Here is a 19272-nt window from a genome sequence, read left to right on the forward strand (position 1 = left end):
AGGTGATGCACTCTGCCTTGGTTGTGGCTGCAGTGATGCGGATGTTGCACTGCTCTTTTGTGGTGACGAGAGAGCTGAGTGTAAAGGTGAATCTCTCAGTATACCAGTTGATCTATGTCCCTACCCTCACTTATCCCCTCGGGATGTGGGTAGTGACCGAAAGAATGAGATCACGGATACAAGCGGGAGAAATGGGCTTCCTCTGAATGGGGGCTGGCCTCTCCCTTAGAGATGGGGTGAGAAGTTCAGCCATCTGAGAGGGGCTCAGAGTAGAGCCGCTGCTCCTCTACATCGAAAGGAGCCAGTTGAGGTGGTTTGGGTATCTGACAAGGATGCCTCCTGAGCCCCTCCTGGATGAGGTGTTCTGGGCATGTCCCACCAGGAGGAGGCCCCGGTGCAGACCCAGGACACGCTTGAGAGATTATATCTCTCGGGTGGCCTGGGAACTCCTTGGTGTTCCCCCAGACAAGCTGGAGGAGGTGGCTGGGGAAAGGGAGGTCTGGGCTTCTTTGCTTAGGCAACTGCCCCTGTGACTCTGCCCCGGATAAGCGGAAGAAGAGGGATGGATGGATGGATTAAACCAACTGTGAGTAACTCCAGCAGCTCTACACTTGTGCCAACAACCAACCAATGCCTGGTTGCTGAGAAATACTTAGAGATCAAGAGACAGCTTGATGGGTGTTTCAGTTGTGCCACAGTCCGTAAAAGCTCCTCCACAAAGACTGAAAGAAAAGTAGATCAGATATTGTGGATTTCCTCTCATTCATTTGATCCTTCGGAAAGTTTGGAAAGTGAAGACGTTTTTCTCTCAATGCCGTAATCTGATGAAAACTTGACGGATTTCAAAGACGGTCCACTGCGCTTCAAAGAACTCTGGGCAAGGGATGTGCGATATGATAAAAATCCCATATCCCAATACAACGAATTTCTTGTGGCCCCCATATAGACGAGAAGAAATATTTTTAAAAAAAATTAGTGTTCAAAAATATATTTAATATGAAAGCAATATGAGCAGAGTTTTACAGGCATAGGCTTTTAAGTATGTAGCCTCATGGGCAGTGTAGTCCGTGCTGCACGGAGAATGTGTGGCACTGCCCCTTCCATTGTGTGTGTGTGTGAGCCCGAGGGAGGGAGAAAAAGGGGAGTTGAAAAGTGCGAGCTGTCCCCGACCAGAAACGGGAGATGGAAGCATGTAAATATAATAATAACCACTGCAACCAAAAAGAGTGCCTGATGAGCCCAGTTGTAAGTAAGCTGTTAAGACTCGACTGTACACTTTCAACGCCTCTCTCTGTCTCTCGCTAGCAAAGCTGGCCCAGATAGTAAAGCTAGTTCTCAGCTACGAGCCCAACACGGAACCCGACGTATTAGCCAGAGGTGTCTTTACTACGGTTCGGAACCACGGAACTGGCCGAGGTAACAAGAGAGTACAAACAAAATAAAAATTTTTGCTCACAGTCAAAAACTGTGTACTCTTTTGTTTGCATTTTTATTTTGTTAAATGCGAACAAAGTTATAGCAGAAGTTCTGCCAGAAAGAGAGTACCAATTTGTTTATTTGGTAGTTCAATGAAAGGCTTCACTTAGTTAGGAGTGAGAAAAAAAATGTGTTCACGTTTGCAGTTTTCTCTTGTTATACAATATTTGAAATAAAAAAAAACAAAAAAACCCAAAACACAACATTTTAGGAAATACTACTTGAACACTAACGTCCAATGAGATGACGGTGCAGTGGCCCGCGGCTCATTTGAGTTTGAGACCCCTGCTATAAAGTTTTAGACATGTGTTTTCTCAGCCGCTATTTTCTTTGCAGTTTTACATGTCATGCTGTTCTAAAGTTTGAGTCTAAGGTTTATTTTGAGCACCTGATGGCTCTTTTTTGCTTCTCATCCATAAACTCTCTGCATACTCTTTCAGGTGATTCTTGCGTGGGTGGTAGAAGAGGTTTGCCGCGTTTGAGTCTGTGGTGGGGACCGGTTTGCGGCATAATTTGCATAGTACAGTTTTCTGGTCCATGTCAGACTTGTCATAACCAAACCATGTCCATGCTACAGAGGTAGCCCCTCGTTTAGGAACAAGGTCCTCGAATTGTTTTGACCAGTACGTCTGTTTGGAGCTACCTGGTTCTGCCTCATCTTTACTGGCCATGGTGGTATTCTCTGTGGCTCCATCACCGTGGTAAATGTAAGTGATATTTATAGTTACTTTATGGTTTTATTTATTTTATTTATTTGAGGTAATTTGTTTTATGCATAGTCTGACATTTGATGTTTGGGAATAATATAAATTTTCATCATTTCAGTTTATTTTAAAAAGTCTCAACGGGATCTTCAGCTTCATTGGGAAAGGTTTATGTGGTTCAGATCATTCAGAGTGTCTGTGTGTGTGAGGGAGGAGGAATACCAGTGGTGGTAGGAAACACTGATGAAAATGTTTCTCCCGTTTCCTCATGAAAAGAGCGTCAGGGTACTGACACAGCTTCTTTTGCCTGATGACTTATGAAAATGATCTCAAACAGAATCCATAATTGATCAGATAGAACCTCATCAGCTCAAAGCCTGGAGTTCATACTGAAGCCCACAGTTATATGTAGGCCAACAACACGCTGAATTTAACAACATGAATTTAATGTAATGAGGAACTCTGTGGCAAATGAGTGAGTAAGATCATCAACATGGATCTTAAAATCAGCAGCTTAGATCATGTGATCACACATAAGATCCTTGGAGCAGAAGATTGAGCAGCAGGTGGAGCTGAATGCTTCATCAATGGGATGATACAGCAGATTTTCTCCACCTTGCACAAACTGTCCTGTTAGTTATTATGACTGGATTGTTTAGAGTCTAACTGAGATGATAGGGACTAGGACCTGTGGGATGTCAGTCAGTGATGGAGCGGTCAGCAGGTGTGGGCAGATGTGGACAGGTATGTGATGGAGTGTTTCCTGCACACTGGACTCCATATGATATGTTAGCAGAGAGGATTGGCTCCTGATTGGTTGAAGTGGAGCCCATCTGCTCCAGAAAGATACCTCCTGCCCCAGAAAACATTAAAGTTGTCTCTAAAGCCCAGGCTGAGGGAGTCAGAGCCAGGCATGGAGGCCGAGCAGCCCGCCCAAACGGCCCAATCCATGGCCACAGATGGGAGTGGGCCGAAGACAGAAGAACACTACGGTGGGCTTGTTTCACAGCCACACTTTCACGAACCGGGCCGCATGGTCATGACAACAAATATAATAAATAAACAAACAACAAACAAAACAGAAAAGAAAACCTACTGTCAAAAAGCAAACTGTGGTATGTGTAGTCAGTACCATCAGCAGTGTTGGTCACTTGAAAAAAGTCATCAGTAACTGATTAGTGATTACTTCCCAAAATCCCAAAACTTATTTTCAAAAGTAATTAGTTACTTAGTTACTTTTTAAAAACATGATTTACAACTAGAATAGGTAATAATAGCAATAGATCTTTCAGACCAATTCTACTTTTTGTGCATAATCCATCATATAAAATGTAATCAAATGAAAAAGTTTATTTTTAAAAGTAGTTTTATTAACTTTAATCTTTTAACTTTATGCATCAAGCAAAAATTAAATTATATGCAATATTCTCTGACTGGAAGAAATGTGTTCAATTAAACCTATTCACTCTTTCAAAGAGATACAAGTAAAACATAGCAGAAAATAAATACAATCAAAGACTCAGCAGTCCTGTTGCTCTATTTCCACCTGTTCAGCTGTGCCGCAGCAGTCGTGTCAGTGGGAGGATCCGGGAGTTTCTCTGTGAATTTCCCGTGGCAGGTTACTCAGTGCTTGCTCAGGAGTTTAGGGGGTTTTCTTTCGCTGTAAAATGAAGTTTTCTTCCCAACTAGTGAACAGCGGACGCTAATGTTTTTGTCACTTTTTATGGAATCAATCTCAAAATTAGGTCAGTACTTCCACACTTTAAAAGCTGCACGGTCATACTCTCTCCCGCACTTGTTATATTATCCATTTTTTACCTGCACACAGCTGTTGCCATGAACGTCGCACTCACCTACGTCATCATCATGAGACACTCAAAACAAATGAAATCAGTAGTAACGTAGTAACGCAGCGTGCTTACAGAAAAGCAACAGTAATCTAATTACCTTTTTTGCAATAGTAATCCCTTACTTTACTCGTCACTTGAAAAAAGTAATCGCGTTACTTGTAACATGTTACTGCCCATCTCTGACCATCAGTAGTGTGAGGTAATGGATGGTAGTAATAATGGTACATGTAATGGCGTTAAAGGCAAAAGCCAAACCAAACGCAACCAGAGTCCAACATGGTGTCTCAGGGGAATGAGCCAAAAAACAACTATGCCCTAAAGGCTTTTTATATAGAGCCCTGGCACACTGGCCCAGGTGTTGGCAGTGTCACTGATTGTAAACGGGAACTCCGCCTCTCCAACGCCTGCAAACAAGACACAAATAAGCCAAAAGGAAGGCAGGGCGCAGTGGGTCGTCACCTCCCCCTTCCATAAGACCGGAGTCCTCCACTGGATCTCCGTTCCCTGAAAAAAGATGTCAAAACCCTATGAGTACAATACATAATCTCCCTCATGGTAAGGCAAGGCAAGGCAAGTTTATTTATATAGCACAATTCAACAACAAGGTGATTCAAAGTACTTTACAGAGACATTAAAAAACAAAAACAAATAAAAAGCATTATTTAAAATTGCTAAAAAAAACAGTAGATAAAATCAGAACAGTAGATAAAATCAGTAGTTATAAGGTAAGTTTTGAAATTTAAGCTTAAAAGTGTGGATTTGGTGTTTTATTCAAATGCAGCTGAGAACAGGTGAGTCTTCAACCTGGATTTAAATAAACTGTTTCAGCTGATCTGAGGCTTTCTGGGAGTTTGTTCCAGATATATGGAGCATAAAAGCTGAATGCAGCTTTTCCATGTCTGGTTCTGACTCTGGGAACTGATAAAAAACCAGATCCAGATGACCTGAGGGATATGGAAGGTTCATCCTGGGTCAGGAGGTCACTGATATATTTTGATCCTAAACCATTCAGAGCTTTATAGACCAGTGGTACACTACACTATTCAGTCAATCAATCAATCAATCAATCAAAGCTTTATTCGCCACATACAGGTTGCCCTGCAGTGAAATGGGACCCCACCCAACCTTACACACACAACACAGACATCACATGGGGATACAAGTCGGAGATCGGTAGCGTTACAGAAAAACACTGAAATGTACACTACAATGGGAAAGTATAAGAGGAAAAAAAGAGACCTCTACTCATGCTGTGCTTCCATGGTAGGACAGCATGAGAACAGGAAATAAAAAAACTCCTCTGCACAAAAAGCACATAAATGTCCACAGCACAACATTGTGAAAGACATGACAAACCACAGGGTTGGGTGGGGGGGTCAGGAGTAATCCGAAGCGCTGCACAGCGCTACCATTCCAGCACGGCACACAGACCCGCTGTGTTCCCCCGCAGGAAACATGCATCGAAGGCGTTTGGGAATTGGATCTCGAGACAGTGCATCTGCAACTACATTATCGCAGCCTTTAATGTGTCGGACATCCAAAACATAGGACTGCAGAAACAGTGACCACCTAATCAGCCTCTGATTAGGGCACCGCAACAAATGCAAGAAAGTCAGTGGGTTGTGGTCTGTATAAACTACTATAGGCTTTACAGCAGCGTCCACATAGACAAAAAGATCCTGCAGAGCCTAAATCAAAGACAGGGCTTTCTCAATCAACCCCCTGTTCATCTTGCAACAGGACAGCCCCCACATAACTTGCATCCACCTGCAAAACAAAAAGGTGGTCAAATCTTGGTGCAGCCTGCACAGGTGCTGAACACAAAAGGGACTTAATACCATCAAAGGTCTGGGCAATCCGTTGACCCCACAAATGGGACTTTGGTCTTTGGTGAGTGGTACAACCACAGTAGAAAAGTTTTTACAAAAACCACAATAATACCCTACCATTCCCAGAAACCTCATCAATTCCTTCTTTGTAGAAGGTTGTGGAAAATGCTGGACTGCCATCACTTTAGCCTGCACCGGAGCGACACACCCTTGCCCAACCAACCGACCCAGGTAAGTTACAGTAGCCCAATGAAAATCACATTTTGAAAAGATTTTCTATGAGGTTTGCCTCTGTCAAACAGTCAAACAGAGCCCTAACTCTCTGCATATGAGAAACCCAAGAGTCACTGTAGACCACCAAGTGATCTAAATATACAGCACAACCTGCCAACCTAGCCATGACATGATTCATAAGATGCTGAAATGTGGCTGGTGCATTCCTAAATCCAAACGGCATTACTTTATAAGAGTACAGCCCTGATGGAATAATAAATGTTGCCATTTTCTGCGCTGTTTTTGACAGGGGAACCTGCCAATAGCCTTTCAGCAGATCAAACTTGCTGACATACTTGGCTGCACCAACTTGGTCCACACAACATCGAATAACTTTGCTGGCTTCCGTTGACCAGGAGTTGAAATCAAATAGTTCTGGTCCAAAACACGTTTGGCAACTGCAAAAGGACCGGAAAACTTAGCCTGAAAAGGAGAACTCACCAACGGACAGAGAGCCAAAACTTTGTCACCAGGGCTAAACTCATGCACTTTAGCGTGACGATCGTACCTCTCTTTCATTTTTGCCTGCAACACTGCCAACGTGCCTCTTGCCAGCTCACCTGCAACATATAACCTGTGTCTAAAGCCATTCACATAGCCAATCAAATTTATGGGTGGGTCTGTTTCTATCCACCCATCCTTAAACACAGATAGTTGGCCCCTCAGTGTGGCCAAACACTAATTCATTTGGGCTAAACCCAGTACTTTCCTGGACCACCTCCCATGCAACCAGGGAAGCCCCTCTTCCCAGTCAACCCCCAGCTCAATACAATGTGCACACAGAAGGGACTTGAGTGTCAGGTGAAAATGTTCAAGAGCACCTTGACTCTGGGCATGATAGGCCGATGACTGATTATGTTTGACCCCCAACATTTTTAACACTTGGGCAATCAAACGGGAAGAGAAATTTGATCCCTGGTCGCTCTGGATGACCTTAGGTATGCCAAACACAGAAATAAACTATGTCAAGGCCTTCACCACCAACTTAGCTGTAATTGTATGCAAGGGATATGCTGCTGGATATTGGTGACAAAAGATATTGACTACCAGACTTGGCACGCATCAAAGGCCCAACACAATCAATAAGTAAGTACTTAAAAGGCTGACTAACAGCTGGAATCGACTACAGTGAAGCAGGTTTAACAACCTGATTCGGCTTACCAGTTTCCCAACAGTTTCTAATGTGTAATGATACATCCTTCTTCAAATATGGCCAAAAAAGTGCCCTGACCTATCATGAGCTAGGTTCAACACCTGACTGATGGAATTATTACCTGAAACACTGGACCCCCCACAAATTCCTATGCATGGGGCACCCACTTCATCACCAGAATACCATCCTGCAAAAATAGCCACTAGCCACACTTTTCACCTCCGGAGCTGACAACACAGACTCAAACTGCCGTTTCAAGGATGGGTCGGCTCTCTGTGCACCTCACTGTGGGGCACATCCAAAGGTGAATCAGGCAAAGTCAGTAAAGCAGCTTGATCCTCAACATCAACTTCTTTAGACTCACCTTTACTCATTGCCCTTGTAACAGAAGAGGCTGGGTAAGAGAAGTGACAACTGCTGGCACTATCCAACTGATCTAACCTGGAAGGTGAATCCGTGACTGCTGGTGCTGATGACACCTTTCCCCACACACGACCACCATCCAAATCATTACCCAAAATGATTTCCACACCTTCCACTGGCAATGCAGGCCTAACCCCCACTAAAACCTCACCATGCACCAAATCACACTCAATATTCAACCTATGCACTGGAACCGGAACTAACATCATTCCCATTCCTCGCATAAGGATATTATCCCCAGTAGCAGTCTCATCAGAAAACAGGATAATGGACCCCACAGCACAAGAGTTGACAGCGCCAGTGTCTCTCAAGATCTTAACTGAGACTTTAGTGTTCCCCCCAGGCAGGGTAACTGTGAGATGCACTCCACATACGTACACACACACACACACACACACACACACACACACACACACACACACACAGTTCTTTATTGCCAGATGCCACATTTATTTTGAGTTTTCATTTGTTGTGACAGTCCACAGTCTGGACAGCTCCGGTCTCAGCTGATCCCAGCTTCCCCTCTGCTCCTCACCCGTCTCACTAAAAAGGGGAAGGAAACCGTCATCAGCCCAAACTCCATCAGCTGTGTTCTCATCTGCCTCTCCAGGCACCACTCCTCCCCTGCAGCCACGCACGGGACCACACCCCTGGGGAGCTGTCCGGCCGAACCTACTACCTACTACACTTCTTCGGGTTGGCCGTGAGCCGCGCCCTTCTCAGGGACTCCAGGACCGCGGCCACCCGCTGCACATGCTCCGCCCAGGTGTCGCTGTGGTCCATGAGGTGCTGAAAGGTGGCAGGAGCTCTGAACAAGCCGAACGGAAGCGTAATGAATTGTTACAAACCGTACGGAGTGGAGAAGGCCGGTTTTTCCTTGGACTCGGCAGACAAGAGAATCTACCAGTAGCCCTTGGTTAAATCCAGTGTTGTGAAAAAACGGGCCATGCACAACCAATCCAGGAGCTCGTCGTCCCGGGGCGTGGGATAAGCATCAAAGCTTGACACTTCATTCGACAGAGAACTGTACAGACCCATCCTTCTTCACCACAAGAACTATGGGGCTACACCAGGCGCTGTGCAACTTCTATCACTCCCATTTTCAGCATTTCAGCCAATTCCCTCTGCATAATTTGCCATTTATCCTCAGCAAGCCTGTAGGGCCGTGAACGCACCGTCACGCCGGGCTGTGTTTCAAAATGATGCTCAATGAGAGACGTTCGGCCGGTCAGGGGGGAACACATCTGCAAACCGCTGTTGTAACGCGACAACGTCCGCTCTCTGGGCCTGTGTGAGATGGTCATCACAAGGGAGGGAGGTGGAGATGATGGAATTTGGTATCTCCGGCGCCAAATCATCTCTCTCCTTAACCGGGCTCACCAGAGAAGCAGTTTCAGCTTTTCTCCACGCTTTAAGGAGATTGAGGAGATAAATCTGCGGCGCTCCTCCCCTGTCTGACCGAGCGACCTCATAGTCAATGTACCCAATTTGCCGTGTGACCACAAAGGGTCCTTGCCACTTTGGCAACTTTGAGCTGGAAGAAGGGAGTAATACAAGCAGTTTGTCTCCCGGTGAAAATTGCCTCAGTCTAGCCCCTCTGACATACAGGCAGTACTGACGCTGCTGAGCCTGGAGCAAGTTCTCCCGTGACAACCTCCCCAAAGTGTGGAGTTTTGCTCTCAGGTCCAACACATACCGAATCTCATTCTTGGCGGGGCTTGGACCTTCCTACCAGCTTTCTTTAATTAGGTCGAGCACCCCACGTGGGTTCCTGCTGAACAGCAGTTCAAAGGGAGAAAATCCCGTGAAGGCCTGGGGCACCTCCCGTACTGCAAATAATAGGGGTCTAGCCAGCGATCCCAATTGCGTTCATTGTCATTAATGAACTTACGAATCATGGACTTTTTTTTTTGTGTCCCGTTTGGATCTTTAGCCATCAGAATTGTTGTCTTAAGGCCAAGAAAGATGCCAAGCGGATTTATTTTACCAAGTGGATCATCATGGCCTTGCCATATTGGTCCATTTGATTGACCTTTATTATAATTATGTATTTATTTTATTTTTAGTTGCTACAAACGGGACAGACATGACTGGGGGATAGGACAGGGGGAAAGAATGAAAGGAAGAGAGGGAGAGAAAGAAAACCAAAGGGGAGAAGAGACGGTGAGAAGGGGGGAGAAAGAAAAAAACAAAAAAAACAAAACCAAACAAAACACCTGGATCACCTGTATGGAGAAAAAAACAAGAGAAAGCAAACAACAAAGAGCAACATAATAAAAAAAACAGCACCATCACAATAAACTAGCTAGCAGTAGATAACAGTAGATATTAAATAATAAACGATATTGTGCAGCACGCAAGATAGACAGCGCACAATGTGCTTTGAGGCAGCAGCCAAGAAAGGTGTAGTCCACGTCTGTGAACACCCGGGTGTACACCTGTGTGGATCAGCATGCTTGTATTCCGAAGGTTTCTCCATGTAACGATCTGCTAGGGAGTGTGGGGAGCCATAGCCCCGTCCACCAGGGTATGAAGCAGGTATGGAGGAGATCCAGGCCCCAGATATCCAGAGGCCCCAGAGTACAAGGACCCGAGGAGGACCACCAAAGGGGGGGGAACCGTGCCACCCTCCTGGGAAGAGCTGAGGAGAGCCCCAAAGGAGAGGTCACCCCACAGCTACGGAGCAGAGGCCAGAGGGGGTTGCAGTGGCGTGCCCGCGGGCTCTGCCGGCAGCCAGCTGTGGCAGAGAGGACTGAGCTTCAGGCCCAGAGGCCAGAGGCCTGAGGGCATCCCACTCCCCGGAAGGAGCCCAGCCGGGCCACAGGAGCCCGGCCACGCCAATCAGCCACCAGGAGTGAGCCGGTACATACATGAGCGCCCAGCCCCAGACGACAAGGACCACCAACACACCAACGTCTGAGGGCATCAACCACCGGCAGGGAGTGTGGTGAGGGGAGATAGGCCTCCGTACTTTAGAGGGCCTGAGATGTACCCAGAGAGGTTGAGTCTAAGACCCAACCTGACATATAGACACAGACGAACAGGCACACGCGGACACAGACGTGCATTCCCACCCCGTATGCACCACCAAATACTCGGCACTCACCCAACATGTAGACAGACACAAATAGACACTGCACAGACAGTCGCACTCCCCAAACATACTCTATATCCCAGGTCCAGGTACCCCCGCCCTCAGAGGGGCAAGCCGCACCTAGACCCAGGACATGTAACCCTTGTCTCTGGGGTGGAGGCAAGCGGACCACCTCCTTATCTGCAGTAGCGGGGAGGCCCCGCATCCCAGACCCCAGTCTGACAGGCAGCACCTCCTCCCAGCCCCCCAGCCCTGACGGCTAACAGAACCGGGGTGAGTGAAGACCTCAAACCTCCCTACGCCCGCTCATATGTAGTGTTGCTGTGTGCTGTTCTAAAGTGCGATCACCGCTTATTGCGGTGATCGCTGCGCAGACACTACACGCTACTAAAGGTCATTATCGCATCCCCGCGTACTGCCCTAACAGATGATGAAACCCCGGGTAATTTGTGTTGTGCCCAGAATTAGCGGATGCGACAGGAGCTAACTAACCGCAGCCTTCACTCTGTGCATTTTGCCCTTATATTTTAATAACAGCGGAACTATAGGATACCTGTGAATATCACCATGAACACACTTCACCTCCACCCATTCTGCCTCCAGCAATGCCCCGAGGCGAACTAAGCTTTGGTGCACGAGGGTCTGCGTACAGCCTGTGTCCACCAAAGCATGGCGTATACCCCCTCGAGTCCTTACCGGAATGCTGTATGTCCCTCCTGGACCGCGAGAGGGTGCTGGGGCACCGCCGACACGGAACTCAGGTTTCCTGGTTGCCCGCACTTCCAGCACTCCTGCCCTAGCGTCTATGCAGCTCTCCGTGGCTCAGGGGCGGCAATGCTCATTTCTAATCGCCACCAATAGTGGAGGGGCCTTCGGCGGCGCAGCGGCTCCAATCAGCCGCTCCAGAACCTGGGTCTGTCGGTCTGCCTGCTCCTGCAGCTTTGCAAGGTGATCACGCTGGGCAGCCGCCTTGTCTTGGCTCATCTTCGCCATCTCTGCCATCATTTGCGCCAGGAACTGCAAAGGCTGGGCGGGCGGCGCAGCATGTGGGTCAGATATCCCCATGCAGACAGGGATTCGGCACCACTTGTGAGATGCACTTCACATACATACACACACACAGTTCTTTATTGCCAGATGTCATGTTTATTTTGAGTTTTCATTTGTTGTGACAGTCCCCAGTCTGGACAGCTCTGGTCTCAGCTGATTCCAGCTTCCCCTCAGCTCCTCCCCCTTCTCACTAAAAAGGGGAAGGAAACCTAGCCCCTAGTGCAATAGAATTCACCCGTTCTTTTGCTTGCTCAGTCACACACAAATCCAGTTTGAGGAAGTAAGTGTGCTGTTTGGAATCTGGTTTGTGCCCATGTGGATAACGATGCTGTCAGCCTCCGGACGGGATTGTATTCAGCCTGGAAACTATGACGTTATTTTTGTGGCACTATTCTGAGTGCACGTAAGAAAAAAATTTGAGTGCACATAAAAAGAATTTGCAGGTGCAAGTGTTGCATTTTGAAAAGAAATTTGTTTTGAGCGAAGAATAGCTAGATATGAGTCGACAAAGTTCATTGCTGCGTGCAAAAAATATATTTCAGTGTTTGCTACTATCCATATACACACAAAATAGCAGCCCCTCTGGCTCAGTTTTTGCATTTGCGCAATGTGCTGCCCGTGCGCGTACATCGTTATATTTGTGTGACAAAACCAACCAATCACAGACTCGGATGCAAAAAAATCTGATTGGCTGTTTTGGTCTCCAATCAGCTCGAAATGACGAAATGCAATATCCCAGAATCCATTTCGTCCAAAACTCAAACGAGGCAGTGGCGGAGGAACACAGAGTGGCGGAGTTTGAAATATTACTCTTTCTGGGTCACAAAATAAATTTTTAAGATAATTTCATGCGAGAATGGTGCTGTGTAAACTTCAAATATCTGCTCGATTTATCAAGACATCACATATTCGCAAAAGTGGTCTAACTTTTTCGGAGATGCCTGTTACCCACCAGCTGACCGAATAGCTGGACTGGCTATTGGGCATACCAGGCAAGTAGGCACAAAGCTGGGGTTATTCTGTGTCTTTACGCTGCACAGCTGCCTCTTCTCTCATTCTCTCCCCCTCCCTCTTCTGTTGCCACTTCAATCATGAAACTGATCAATGATCAGCTGATTGGCTTTTCTGCCACAAGTCCTGTCTCTCTTCTTTGTTTATCGCCCACTTTACGCCAGAAAGAAGAAACCAGTGGATGTTGCGCTAAACAACAGCAGGATGTTTAAGCTTTATACGCTGTTGTTAGAATTTATTTCATGTTACTTTCTATTATCATCTGATGTTCTTTCTGGTGCAAAGTGGGCGAAAAACAAATCGCCACTTGGTGTTCCTCCGCCACTATTGTGTGTGTATATGGATAATGGCAAATTTTTTGCACGCAGCAATGAATTTTGTTCACTCAAATTTAGCCTTTCTTCACTCAAAATAAACTTCTTCTCAAAATGCAACACTTGCACCTGCAATTTTTATTTTTACGTGCGCTCAGAATAGCGGCACAAAAAAATAACGCCATACGAAACTTGTCTAAAATGTCCCAGAGCGTCGGGCCGGGAAAAGACAGAGCGTACGGCTCCTTTATTGTGAAATTCCTCACCATGGTAACTGATGCTGAACACATCAGCTGGTCTGCAGCAGGTCATGTTCAGAGTTTGAGGCTCAAAGTGTCCCATTTTCACTGATTGTTTCCCGACGACATGCTTCACGTGTGATATGGATCCTCTGCTGAAGGAATCTGCTTTCTATCCACAACCTGTTGATCCGTGTCTGACTAACAGCAGCGCAGGAAGCCCTGCAGTTACAGAGAAACTGTCTGAGTCGCATTGTTGCTGCAGTTTACCTGCAACTGCTGTGAAGAAAAAGTCTCACTGTGTTTGTGTTTGGTCCTAATCTGCTGCCTGTCTGTTTGACATGCTGGATTTCCAGCTGATCGATGACAGATTAGAAACTGATCAGTCTATTGATCACACAATATTCCATCAATAGAATTGATTGGACTTTGATTTGTGTAACAAAGTGATTTCCACGTCTCCTTCATGATGTGACAGTGTCAGAGCTGAATGCACTTGTAGAGTATCATGTTTTTATGGCTCACATTTAAAGTGTTGCAGCTCTAATGTACAGCTGTCATATTAGAAATAGAAGCAGCTCTGATTTTAGTGCTCAAAGAAATCTATGAAGTGATGAATTCACACATGAACAGTTTTCTGCAGCGTTCCTCTCGGCCTTATTTGCAGCTCCACTCTTGTTTTTGCTCTAATAATTATTTCTCTCCATGAGCTGTTTCTCTGCCTGAAGGAGGCGCCACTCCATCGCTTCATTTAGTGCAGAACAAGAGTCACATGATGCTGCTCTGAACACCAATCACACTTTGTACAGCTCATGTTGTGTTTGTTGTCCTCTCAGTGTGTCAGGTGGAGGTGGAGGAGGGGGCGGAGTCTGTCCAGCTGCCCTTCAACACCACACAAAACCTGCCTGAAGATGCTAAAGTGGAGTGGTGGGATGTGAGTTCATACCACAAGCTTCACGTGTATGAGAACGGCTCTGACCAGCCTGAAGAACAGCACCAGGATTACAGAGACCGAACGAAGATGAATGAAGACCTGCTGAGAACTGGAGACCTCAGTCTGACCCTGAAACAGCCCACAGAGAGAGACAGTGGAGAATACAGATGTGGCGTCTACAGGAAGAACATCTGGATCAGAGGAAAAACAGTGCTGCTCAAAGTCAGAGGTGTGTGTGTGTGTGTGTGTGTGTGTGTGTGTGTGTGTGTGTGTGTGTGTGTGTGTGTGTGTGTGTCTCTGACTGTCTTGTGTCTCCTCTGCAGGGAGAGTTCAGGTCCAGGATCAAACAGGGGACATCAGGAACAGAAGCAGCTCCATTGATCCGACTCCTCTGATGGCTGATCAATCAGTTTGATCTGTGTGTTCTTTGATTATTGATCACTAATGTCCAGTGTTGGGACTAACGCGTTATTAAGTAACGCGTTACAGTAACTACGTTATTATTGTGGTAACGAGCACAGTAACTAGTTATTATGCCAAAATCAGGTATGCGTTAATCGTTACTGGGATTTAGAAAGGGTCGTTATTTGTTACTACGTGTGTTGCGTTGGGATCACCTTGGAAATCGGAACATGGACCTGGGAATGACGTCACACTCGAGCAAACAGTGTTCTGGTTAGTGTCATGGTCCTGAGTCTGATGACTCAGTCTTTTGTGTTTCTTTATATTATTCTATGTTCTTGTTTATTCTGTTATATCTTTTGTTAAGGTTTTCTATTTTTTAGGGTTTTTGTTCTATGTTCTATGACTGCTCCCACTTCTGTGTTCCCTCTGTCTATGGTTTCACACTGTCTGCTTGTGAATTTGTCTAATTTCAGTGTCTTGTCTGGTTCTCTGTGTCTGAGTTCCCTGTTTTATTCTGAAGGTCTCTGTCTCATGTGAGTGTGTTCACTTTACGTTTCCCCTGTCCCATCAGCTCTCATCTCATTTCTCCCAGGTATGTTCCCGTCCTGTCTCAAATTCCTTGATTGCTGCTGTGTATATTTAAGTAGTGTGTGTTCTCCTGCCTGTTGCCGGTTCATTCCCTGCTTCAGTCTGTGTCATATACCTGCGTCTCCATTTCAGGTCTGTTTTGTTAGCTTTCTCCAGTTTAGGTTGTGCTTAGTTTCTGTCCACACCTTTGCCTTTTCTGTTTGTATTCCTCCTCAATAAAAGCCCACTCACATCCCTTGTGCCTGCATCTTGGGTCCTTTAAAAAGTTCCACACGGCTCACCTCGTTGATCATGACAGTTAGCCTCGTCAGAGAAGTCCGGATTCCAGTATGATGATAATGGTTGTTTTGCTAGCTGCAAAAATAAATTACTACTAAACACATATGCAGCCATAGCTGGACTTGGTGGGGCCGATGTTTTGTTTTTACTTTTTTTGGGGGGTTTTTTGTAACGGTATAAACAATGAGAGGTTGTGGATTGGCCAGATGCTGGCAGGTGTGTAAAAATAACTCAGTTGTTTGGTGGTGGCTATGGCAGAGCTTCCACAGATTCATTAACATTAGCAAGTGGTGGAGACCAGCAGGTGTATGAGGGAAAAGTGAGGCAGGAGGAGAGACCCGAGGCGGCCGCCGGTCCGAGTGTCAGGTGAACTGAACTTCAGGTAAGAAGTTATGACCTGCAGTCTATCTGGGTCAGATATAAACCAAGTTTAGGTGCAGTTTGTTTTCGCTATGCTGACTTTTTTGTACTGGGTACTAGCTAGCATGACGGAGTTTCTATACAGCTGGGTGGTGCTATGATGTCACTGATGTTGAACTTTATTTTGTTCATAAGTTATTAGAGTTGCCAACCGTCCCCTAAAAAACAGAATCGTCTCGTATTCAGAGAAAATATTATGCGTTTTGTATTCAGGTGAAATGGAACACAGTTTGTCCCGTACTTCAGCTAGAATGGGGGGGAGAGAGACACAAAGCTGGAGTTATTCTGTGTTTACGCTGCACAGCTGTTTCTTCTTCTCTCCCCTCCCTCTCCTGTTGCTACTTCAATCATGAAACTGATCAATGATCAGCTGATCTGCTTTTTTCTCTTGCTTGTTTATTGCCCACTTTGCGCCAGAAAGAAGAAACCAGTGGATGTCGTGATGGAGAAACAGGTTTATCTTTTAGGTGACATGAATAAATTAAAGGGAAGTTATGAACTCTTTCTGAGAGATAAATAACACCAGCTGTCAGAAGTAGCTGACAGCTGGTAACTGTGCAGGGGCGGGTCTAGCAAAATTTTGCCTGGGGGGCCAGGTAGGGCTTTAACAGGGAAAAGGGGGCACAAAGAAATACTTTTCTTTCTTATTCTCATTTAAAATATCTCTGTTTTAACAAATAATTATCTTATTCTTACAACAAACGTTTTCATCTGATGTAAAATGTATAGAAATCCATCCGTTGTCCCATCAGGGTCCCATCATAACTTCTTTAGAAGTATATACTGTATATGATGCCCATGTTTCGCACATTTTCTAGATTCTGTACCAGTACTATGTAAAATGCCATAAAAAATTTCTATCCTTTCTCACCTGTCTTTCTGTCTCCTTTCACTTTTTAAAGGTTGCCATGATAGAAAAAATATTTTTCCCTGCCATGCTGTGTATTGACGTGGTAAATTTGCCTATTTGCACTACTCTGCCTGGTTTACACCCAATGTCATTTACCCATTATATTGTATATTGTATAGCTTTCTTGTTATATGTAAAATTGTATTGTATTTATTTAAATTTTTACTTTTTAATTATTTTACCTGCATTTTTTAATCACTCTTATATTTAAATGTTCATTTGCTATTTTATCTAGGGATTGAGAGTAACGTAGTTTCTATTCTCTGTATGTCCTGTACATGTGGCAGAATTGACAATAAAGGTGACTTTGACTTTGACTTTGACTAAATAAATATTTCATGAAAATATCACTAAGTCTGTCGTTTATTATTTTTAATATTCAATAATGATCATGTCTCACCCTCTAGTCTTCTCTGTCTTAATTTCAGGTTTCCACCATGTGTTGTGGTTCAGGAGGTTAACTCAAACAAGCAGTCTTTGGGTTTCGGCTAAGTACTGTTTAGAATACCAGAATAGGGAGGATGGTGTAGGTTTAAGTTTATTAGATTGATACATATACCAGCAAGACAGCGTACATCACTGTCACAACAGCGTTTGTTTTCATTCAAAGGCTTTATGATTTTTCCTATAATACCTGGTGGGCCGGTCTCTAGTCAGTTCAAATCAATTCAATTCAATTTATATAGCGCCAAACCACAACAACAGTTGCCTCAAGGGACTTTATATTGTACAGTAGATCGTACAATAATCGCCCGGGCTGATTTTTTACAGTCCAGCCCTGTATGCAGCTCATCTGCAGTCTGGAGCAGTGTTGGCCAAGTTACTTGAAAAAAGTAATCAGTAACTAATTACTGATTACTTCTCCAAAAAAGTAATCCAGTTACTTTACTGATTACTTATTTTCAAAAGAAATTAATTACTTAGTTAGTTAGTTACTTTTTAAAAACACGATTTACAACCTGAATAGGTGATAAAGCGATAGATCTTTCAGCCCAATTCTACTTTTTCTACATAATCCACCATACAAAATGTAATCAAATGGAAAAGTCTCTTTTTAAAACTTGTTTTATTAGTTTTAATCTTTTAACTTTATGCATCAAGCAAAAATTTAATTATATGCAAAATTCTCTGACTTTAGCACATAAATAAAATATTTTTTGTGTTTACACTCAGTCTTTCAAACAGATGCAAGTAAAACACAGCAGAAAATAAATAAAGTCAAAGACTAGCGGTCCTTTTGCTCTATTTTCACTTGTAAAGCAGGAGTGGGGAGGCGGAGGTTTACCCTGGTGCAGGTGTGCCGCAGCGGTCAGTGGAAGAATCCGCGAGTTTCTCTGTGAGTTTCCCATTACGTCGTAGCTACTCAGTGCTTGCTCGGAAGTTTAGGTTTTTTTTCGCTGCAAAAATAAGTTTTCTTCCCACGCACAGCGGACACGAATGTTTTTGTCACTTTTTATGGAATCAAACTCAAAGTAAGGTCAGTACTTCCACGCTTTAAACGCTGCACGCTCATACTCTCTCCCGCACTCCATATGTGATCCATTGTTGATCTGCACACAGCTGTTGTCACGAACGTCGCACTTGCTTACATCACTGTCATAAGACATTCTCGCAAAAAAATCACGGTTTTAGTAACGCAGTAACGCAGCGTTCCTACGGGAAAGTAACGGTAATCTAATTACCGTTTTTGCAATAGTAGTAAGAGTTACTTTTGATAGAATTAACTAGTAATGTTACTTTAAAACCCTTTTAAAGTAACTTACCCAACACTGGTCATGTCAGAGTGGAGTCAGTGTGATGTTGTTGTTGTGTGTTTGAGACTTTTAGTGTCCATGAAGGTCTCTGCTGCCGTAGATCCTCTGAACTGTGACAGAGGTCTCACTCTGGAGGAAACTCTCAGCACTTTCCAGCAGCTCCTCCATCATGGAGGACGTTCCCTCACTGTAACAGGTGGAGGAGAGAGGAGAGGAAGCACAGGTGGATCCTCTGAGGATCCACCTTTATTGTGGGTACATAATTGTATGTGATCACCTGTGTTTTTTGAATATTTATTTTATATCCAAAATGTTCTCCAAACATTTCTATCTTTGACCATAGCTTCGGTAAGCTTCTTTCTGGGTCTGTGAGGGTCAGCAAAATATCATCTGCATATAAACCCGTTTTATATTCCGTATTCCGTATCCATATCCCTTTAATGTTCATCTTCCCTAATGGCTTGCGCCAGTGGTTCAATAAATAAAGCAAACAGGGCTGGGCTAAGCGGACATCCCTGCCGACATCCTCTCTGCAAGTCCACTACTCCAGTTAAGCTCCCATTTAT

The 19272-nt window shown here is 44.8% G+C and overlaps 1 protein-coding gene across 2 annotated transcripts in view; it reads left to right on the top strand.

Annotated features, from left to right (window-relative positions):
- Positions 1-17269, top strand: part of LOC113017962 (uncharacterized) — a 29434-nt gene extending 12165 nt beyond the window's left edge. The window contains exons 7-8 of one of the 2 annotated variants that reach the window (XM_080299415.1): positions 14253-14579; positions 14674-17269. In XM_080299415.1, the coding sequence (XP_080155541.1) occupies positions 14253-14579; positions 14674-14765 (419 nt within the window). In that variant the 3' untranslated portion in view covers positions 14766-17269. Of the gene's footprint in view, positions 1-14252 lie in introns of both variants that reach the window. The other variant, XM_080299414.1, reaches the window with a different exon arrangement.
- Positions 17270-19272: the final 2003 nt, after the last annotated feature.

This window comes from Astatotilapia calliptera, chromosome 3, assembly GCF_964374335.1.
Source record: "Astatotilapia calliptera chromosome 3, fAstCal68.1, whole genome shotgun sequence".
Lineage (NCBI taxonomy): Eukaryota > Metazoa > Chordata > Actinopteri > Cichliformes > Cichlidae > Astatotilapia > Astatotilapia calliptera.